We start from the raw sequence: 7,907 nt of genomic DNA on the forward strand, positions 1-7,907 counted from the left end.
TTTCTTTCTATTTCTATTTTTGTAAAAATCTGTCTTACTCTTATTTGTGCTTGTATTTTCTGTTTTTTCTAAATATTGATTGTTTTTTTTTTTGTTCTTTTTTCTGTCATTTTTGTATTTGATTATTCTGTGTGTATTGTGGCAAACAAATAAACAAATAAACAGATTATCTTTTACACTTGACTGCAAGTACCTATAGTTCGTTTTTTTTAGCATTAGAAAGAACTCCACAGAAGTAAGCGTACAGTTTTTATCAGGCTCTTTAATTGTTAATAATGATTGAATTATCTAATGTAGCACGGTCAATACATATAATTTACTTCAAATTATTACCGCTTAAAGTGCCGGATTAGGAACCACAAGCTTACTTCTGCGAAGTTCTTTCTAATGCTAAAAAAAACGAACTATACATTAGGTATATATTATCATTTACTACCTACGTACGGGAGGAAACCGGTCCATAGCTGTGACTTAATGCATTATTTCTTTGAGATAATTTAAGATTAAACTGCCTACTTAGCACGAAGTTAAATGAGACGACTTATATGATTGGTTAGCATATGCGAACCAGATAACGATAATATGTGGGGATTACTTGCTGTATTCATAAATTAAAGGTTTAAATAGGCACCATAAAGAGGCCCTCTGTCCGCCGGACGGTTATCGGCCTGTCAGTTTAAACAAAAATTTCACAGTTCCGGACAACTGACAGGCTGATACTGTCCAGCGGTAATCAGTGGGCCCCTTTAGGCTTTACTTACACTTTGGGTAGAACGTATCGAGTTCAGATATTTCTCGATTAACGTGATGTACCTAGGCGATAAACACAAATAAATACCCTTACTGTGATTCGAACCCGGCACCTCCAGCTTCGTAGGCAGGGCAGGGCCACTGCCACTGTCGACTAGGCTCCTTAGGCCCTTTACAATATACCTAATATAATAATGAAATAGATTATAATTAAATAGATGAAATGAAATACATTATTATCTTAGGGGAGTCATAGGACCAACACTGGACGGGACGATAAGGATTATAAGTAACGAAGTTCTAGGTTATGTATAATACATTCTAAAACGTAAAACACAAAGATAATATCTACAGTATTTATTTCTACAAACTTAACATTAACTTTGGCCTAATATTACAGGGGGAACCACCTTTGCGCTCCGTCTAATCGTATGACCTCGCCGTTCAACATCGGGTTTTCTACGATACTTGACACGAGATGGGCGAATTCCTCCGGCTTGCCTAATCTTGAGGGGAATGGGGTCATACGTTTGAGGAACTCTACCATTTTCTCTGGTAAGTATGAGACTAGGGGAGTGTCGAAAATACCTGGAGACAAAAGATTTGCAGTTTTAACAAACTTTTTATCAGTAAGGCATTGGCCACATGTGACAAACTGCACGCTGCAGGTAGCATTGCCTCCCTGTGGTATATTCGCTTCCCAGTGGTATATTAGATAAGCAAAATGAAATTTTATTTTGTCAACACAAAGTTCAAATTAGAATGGAACAGGAGACCTTTTTATGGGTCTCTGGGCGGCTAGAGGTTAAGAAAGTAACAGTAGCACAAAAAACGCGACCAGTGCCCTGTATATCAAAAGCTTGTAACTTGTAAAACAAGTGGAAGTCCCTTTCTAACAAAAGCTGTCAAAAAAGGACTTCCACTTGTATTACAAGTTACAAGCTTTTGATAAACCTGTTTATACACAAGTCATATTATCAGAATACTTAACTTATACAGAATATAAAATGGACGTCATTTAGGGAAAGGGGTTTTCTGTCGAAACAAAGTCATTTATTTAAATCTCAATTTTTTTAAGGATGGGTCCTTTTCTCTAAACTACTTATAAAACGCTGTTTTATTGAGTATGTGTAAATATGTTGAGACTATATTCTTAGTTAAAGGCGCAACTATAAGCCACATAAACTTAAGTACACATAAAACTGTTTCAGCACATCATAAGACCTAACATAAGAATTATTTTCTTTCAAGCCAATTTCGTTATAATATAGCAATTGTCATATAATATTGATAACTTTCGCGTTTTGAACACATATTAACTCACATATATAGACGGGAAATAAAGGTAATAAAATAAATTCACAATAGTGGTCTATAAATGTGAGTTAACAGCGATTGCCTTCAAAATATAATTATTTATTGCATTCTCAACTCACCAGCAGCAATAGTGACCACCCTGATCCCTCTGGGCGCCAGGTCCCTGGCTATGGGTAACGTCATGCCCACAATGCCAGCTGTGGACGCGGCGATGGCGGCCTGCCCTTTAAAATAAATTATCGTCATATTTATGCAAATAGGTCTTACTTAATTACCTTAATAGACAGTGTAACGCTGCCTTAACAAAGTCTATGACAGCTATGACAGCCCCAGCCCACTTTCGCTAATGGCGGCAACTGCAATGCATTTTGTCCTCTATCTAAAATATGTACTCTTTTTCATAAGTTGTTTGATAAAATATACTGCCATTGTGGACTCTCAGAAGGTGTTTTATTGAAAACTACTACATGATGCAGCTGGTAGGATCATCAAAACGTAAAGATCAAAATATTTCATATATCGAAATAATTAATTTTTTTGAGGGAACTCAGCAATTTCTTTTTTTTAAACTTACAAATTAAAATTTAAAAACATTATATCCAAGGTCCTGGGCACGCACATCCATCTCGCTCACACTTACTCAGTGAGAGAAGAACACAAAGCCGGAGCCGAGTTCAATCACTTGTTAAAGCTTACCTATATCACCTTCATATGCTATTGTGGAAGCAGTGTTGACGACCACCCCTCTCTGTCCCTGCTCATTGGGCTTGTTCTGACCCATCAGTCCCACAGCTAGGCGGGTCACATTGAATGTGCCTATTGTATTTATCTGAAATTATAAACTTTCATTTTATATAGGCCTTAACTTTTCCAAAGTATTATTTAGAAAGGATTACAACAAAGAATTTCATATTTTCTTAGGTTTTTGTCAGAGAACTGTTTTTTTTTTCTATTGTTTGGGTGAAGCTTTTTATTGTTAAGTATTAATATATGCCGTCGAGCAAAGTCCAAGACTAACACAGGTTTGATAAGTTTATTAGTTAAATGTTATAACATTGATAATGTGGAACAACAGTTCTTCTAACAGACTGTGCTAATATTGTCTCCTGGCTGATAGGACAGAATAACAAGAAATAGTTGATCAACGCACTTTTGGAAGAAACCCCAATAAACTACCTCTAAGTTTAAATTGAGCCACTTACATTAACACATTTCTGGAAACCTTCCAGGTCACATGGTCTGTCTTTATTGAAGTTGTATATCTGGTGCGTCGCAACATGTCCGGCACAGTTGACTAGTGTGTCTAGCCGCCCAAACCTGTCCTTGGCCAGCTGGAGCGCTTTCTTCACATCATCCTCGGATGTGATCTGAAGAAGAATTGTCTTTATAACAGTTATAACTAATGATCGGAGTCAAGTAGCTATTTATGTCAGTTTAAAGGGAAAGTTGAAAACGTTACCCGAGTTTAATTAATATGCGAATTCAATTTATAGTTAAAATACTTACACAACCTGGGGAAGCTAAAGCTTCACTGCCAAATTGTTTTGCTACTTGCTCTGCTCGTGTGGCCTGAAGATCAAGGATAACAACTCTTCCGCCATGGTTTATGAACCTCTCAACTGTGGCTTTACCCAGACCTGAAGCACCGCCGGTAACTAAACTAACCATACCCTGAAATATTACAATGTGAGGTTATGTTTGATAAATTATTTCCATAGTATTAATTAGACCACAGCCAAATTATTTATATACCTTAAGCATTTTGTTTAAATATTACTTTCTGTTAAAATTTAATAATGTATTCAAGTTATTCAAATACAATACAATTTTTAATTTTCCTTTCCTTCCTTCGGCAAGTTTACTTTTTTTGCAAATGTCAAAACAAATAAAATATGTTCGAGGCATTGAAATGAACGACGTATTTGGTAACATTCAGGATGGTAATTGGGATTTTTATGGATTTGGATTTCACATACTAAGTAATCATTTATATAATATAAGTATTTTATTTATCATAATAATATATCACGAATCATTTCTTTTTTAGTAGAATAATGAGTAAAATAAAATAAAACATCGACCTCGCCGTAGCTCGAACAGCACAAGCCAAATTCAATAATTCTTTTCACCATTTTATTATGGTGTTTGTTTGTGTGATTTTTTCATAATTAATACTGAATTTTGACTTACAACGACAATAGTGAAGTATACTATAAGTGGAAATGGCTAAAGTGGAGCAACCCATGTTTATATTGCCGAAAAAACGCAATGGCAAAAAACAAAATTCGATAACCGGTCATGTAGACCACATAATTGCTGTTCAGGTTCGTAATTTGTAACAACTAGCACATAAGTTTACTTATTTGTGATAAGGCAAACTTGCTTTATTCCCATAAGCGAGTCACTAACCAATTTGAATCATATTAGAGCGATTTCTGGTCCAATAAGCGATAGCGTCATCGTCGTTCATCGTAATTTATAAAAATATTTCATTCCTTGATAAACAAGTTATACTACAAATTGTGTCTAATATATATACCTATATTATATACTTAGACCTATTTACAAATTACTTACTTTTGTTCAAAGATGTACCTACTCCTACTTAATTTTCTGTTGATTCTATTACAGTAATATGTTTTTTTCTTTTTCAAACAGGGAGCTGAGACTGATTTGCCAACCAAATACAAAAATGGCCTTTCACCAGTCACAGAACATGTTGTTAATGGAATCATACACTCCACCATGGAGGGACTCAAGTCCAACATGAAAATCAATCTTCCGATAATAACCGATGTAAATGATGAAGACATCAATGATTCGAACATAGAGGCCGAACCACAGAAGTCACAGAGTTCACAAAAAAATGGCTACCAGGCCCTCTCCATCATGAATAGCCGAGAAATCATTGACTTGTCTCCAATTTATGAGAACTCTTCAGATGCATGTTCAAGCCATGATGACCTCAGAGAGGCTAATGATGATATACAGAAAAGCTGCAAATTTCTTAATGAACACAATGAGAGTTCCTCCGCTACTCCAAACAGCATGTCGCAAACCCAATCTGAAAATAGCTTCGAAATGGGTCCACTTACCGACAGCCTTAAAAATAGTGCCAAACGAAAAAAGCGAGTCAACATTGTGCAAGAAATAATTGAGACTGAGAATACTGACACAGAGATCACAGCTTTGCGGATTGAGTCAGAAGGATCTACACCAGACTGCTCGCTGACAGACTATTCCAGAGAATCCTACTTGACCATGACGGGAACAATAAAAAGAGGAAAGAAGAAAGGCCAAAATGTTGACGTCAAACTAAATATTTCCCGAGAAGAACTTGAAATCATTGAAGCAGCTATCGTAGCAGAAGAGTACAACAAGATGGACATATCCAAATGCTCAGTATACAACGGTCCACACATTTTTCTCTTCAGTCTCCTATGCATACCGTTTGTGGCTTGTGTGTCTGCGCTGTATTCGTTTTACATGGGCACAATTACTTGGTACAACATCTTTACCCATGTTACTGAAGATCTGAATTGGGTTAAGAAAGCAATGTTGGCACCAATAGTGATATTGTCTTATCCATTTTTGATAGTGATTTTTACTGTAGGCCTTGGCTTGTATGCAGGTATTGTGCAGCTGACATTCAGCGGAGCAAATTGGTGGAAGGATGTATGTGATTTTGAGAAAGGTTTTTATGGGTGGCTCTGTAACTCTTTGGGTATGTCAGAGTGTAGCCCTTATGAGGTTGTTATACTTATGGATGTTAAGCCATAAAGTAAAACTTAATGCCCTGTTCAGACTGAATGCAGGAATATATACTGCTTTCTTTTCAGGTATGAAAACCATTATATACCACAACAAACTCTAATTGTCTGAGAAGGGCTAGATAAATAGTAAATAGCTTTTTGTATTGTATTGATTGAGTGATGTAAGCTGAGTTACACTTTTACATTGTGTATTGTAAAAGTTGGTAATTACTATTTAAATGCAAATTGTTCAGAAGCCAATATTTATAATATTGTCTTAGTTCTAGTTTCAATTTGAAATTTATGAAACTTTGCTAAAAATTGCTGAAAAGTATATACTGCCATAAATCTCTTAGTATGTAAGTTGACTGATGTATTCTAGTTTTAAGTAATATTTAGAATTGTTTTATTTATATTAGCAGTAATGACTGTATTTAAATTATTGAAATATAATATTATTTTAGTTTACAGTTATAAGTTATATAGGATCTTCTGTAACTCAATTATCTTCCATTTTTAGACTTATAAATTTTCTAGTCAAATTTTATTATTTATTAATATTTTATATACATATGATTTCATGAAGTAGATAAATTGTGTAGGTAATATTTTTACATATCCAAGAGATAAGTTTAAGGTAAATAAAGCAAGTGAAACGTTTAAATCATATGCTTAGGAAAATTTATTGATTTCTATAATGCTATAGTTGTTTGCGAGCAGCATTATGTGAGTGAACATAAATTTTGTATATTTAACTTACAACATAATCAGCATTGTAATGAAGACTGATGTATTCTAGTCACTATTGTGGTATCCATTTATATGCAATAAAATATTTTACAAAACAATATTTGTTCTAAACTACTCTATTCAAGGAAACTACACTAAATAGATTAAGAGGTGTCTTTGGCTTTACTCTGATCCGGGTCAGGCTGCTTCTGTTTCAATTCTGTGTCTATCCTCTCTTTAGCTCTCACAATCTTGGACTGTAAGTAGAAAGAGCCGCCTTTGGCTTTATCGTTGGCGGAAAACAAATGTTCATAGTTCTTTTTCACTTTTTCTGGATCTAGTTTATCTATGTTCAATATTTGCATAGCTTCTTCTAATGTGAGTCCGGTTGACAAATTAGCTGCAGCTCTCCGGGCCCCAGCTTCCCCACCACCAGCTCTCTTCGCTGCTTCTTGAGATGCAGCTATTTCTTGTTTTAAAGCTCTAGCAAAAGCCCGACCAACAACTTGAGCCCCAAGTACTATAATTTGAGCTATGTATTTTGCCATATTTATTGCTAGGGTTATCTACTAGCTACTTTTTTTGTTAAAGCATGAATAAGGTAGATGAAAAACTAAATTCGGTCCATAATATTAATATGGAAATCCACTAAATATATTATTACGACATAAAATGACTTTTGAAATGAAAGATAGACTGAAGTGACTGAACTAATTGACATGCCATATTTATAGGTTAAGGTTCATTCGTGTATTCAGTGACAGCTATAATCTAAAGGCAAAATATTTGTATAAATCATAAATAAATAACTAAAAAAATTGTATCATATCGTTTTTTTTACTAGCTTTTATTGTCAAAGAAAAAGCTTCATTATAATCATTATAAATTCATTTCAATTGAATTTATTACAAAGGTTGATATTTAGAACCATAGACATAATATATATATAGACGTAGTCTCAGCGAGCTGTCACTGTTGCCACTTTTGTTTAGTGTACGATTAACAATGAGGCCCACGTTGCTGTAGCCATGTCGATAAAGTCATATCGATAAACTATCGACATTTCTTGCAATTTTAATTTTACTTCAAAGGCTTAACGATACCTAAAATGACCAAAAACGCTTTTATTCTTTATTGTGGTTATCAGATCACAATTTTATAGTCACGCCCCAGCAGGGAACCAAGGGAAAGTTCAGATATTTAATTAAAATACATAAATACCTCCTAAAATAGGTGTTCAGCAATAATTGAATTATATTATTATATTATAATATATTCATTATCCATTAGCATTTCAATAATGTTTATGTTTAACGAAGATATTGAAGCTTCAATTAATCGCTATTTCGTTCCGCTGTG

The 7,907-nt window shown here is 34.5% G+C and overlaps 3 protein-coding genes across 4 annotated transcripts; 1 reads left to right on the forward strand and 2 right to left on the reverse strand.

Moving 5' to 3' along the window:
• Positions 1–1,098: 1,098 nt before the first annotated feature.
• LOC134668278 (3-hydroxyacyl-CoA dehydrogenase type-2-like) lies at positions 1,099–3,935 on the reverse strand. Of its 2 annotated transcripts, none has more exons than XM_063525761.1 (6): positions 3,820–3,935; positions 3,574–3,738; positions 3,270–3,434; positions 2,764–2,896; positions 2,187–2,286; positions 1,099–1,338 (listed from the first exon to the last, which is right to left on the reverse strand). In XM_063525761.1, exons 1-6 carry the CDS (start codon positions 3,826–3,828, stop codon positions 1,128–1,130), a joined length of 783 nt encoding a protein of 260 aa, XP_063381831.1. In that variant the 5' UTR covers positions 3,829–3,935; the 3' UTR covers positions 1,099–1,127. The 2 variants fall into 2 exon arrangements, with proteins under 2 accessions (XP_063381831.1, XP_063381838.1); XM_063525768.1 differs by having other exon boundaries at positions 1,112–1,338; positions 2,187–2,291.
• Positions 3,936–4,144: 209 nt separating this feature from the next.
• LOC134668246 (uncharacterized) lies at positions 4,145–6,667 on the forward strand. Its single transcript, XM_063525740.1, has 2 exons — positions 4,145–4,391; positions 4,726–6,667. The coding sequence occupies exons 1-2, from the start codon at positions 4,290–4,292 to the stop codon at positions 5,845–5,847; spliced, it is 1,224 nt and encodes a 407-aa protein (XP_063381810.1). The 5' UTR covers positions 4,145–4,289; the 3' UTR covers positions 5,848–6,667.
• LOC134668256 (mitochondrial import inner membrane translocase subunit Tim16) lies at positions 6,484–7,245 on the reverse strand. Its single transcript, XM_063525747.1, has one exon. The coding sequence runs from the start codon at positions 7,094–7,096 to the stop codon at positions 6,713–6,715; it is 384 nt and encodes a 127-aa protein (XP_063381817.1). The 5' UTR covers positions 7,097–7,245; the 3' UTR covers positions 6,484–6,712.
• Between the last annotated feature and the right edge of the window lie 662 nt (positions 7,246–7,907).

Source organism: Cydia fagiglandana, chromosome 1 (assembly GCF_963556715.1).
Source record: "Cydia fagiglandana chromosome 1, ilCydFagi1.1, whole genome shotgun sequence".
Lineage (NCBI taxonomy): Eukaryota > Metazoa > Arthropoda > Insecta > Lepidoptera > Tortricidae > Cydia > Cydia fagiglandana.

Excerpts from the sequence above, each read along its gene's own strand:
- LOC134668278 (XM_063525761.1), bottom strand. Across the intron at positions 2,897-3,269 it reads GTTTCCAGAAATGTGTTAAT|ATAAATACAATAGGCACATT; the intron begins GTAAGTGGCTCA and ends TTATAATTTCAG. Across the intron at positions 2,287-2,763 it reads AGCATATGAAGGTGATATAG|GCCGCCATCGCCGCGTCCAC; the intron begins GTAAGCTTTAAC and ends TTTAAAGGGCAG.
- LOC134668246 (XM_063525740.1), top strand. The coding sequence starts at position 4,290 with ATGGCTAAAGTGGAGCAACCCATGTTTATATTGCCGAAAAAACGCAAT. Across the intron at positions 4,392-4,725 it reads ACCACATAATTGCTGTTCAG|GGAGCTGAGACTGATTTGCC; the intron begins GTTCGTAATTTG and ends TTTTTCAAACAG.
- LOC134668256 (XM_063525747.1), bottom strand. The coding sequence starts at position 7,096 with ATGGCAAAATACATAGCTCAAATTATAGTACTTGGGGCTCAAGTTGTT.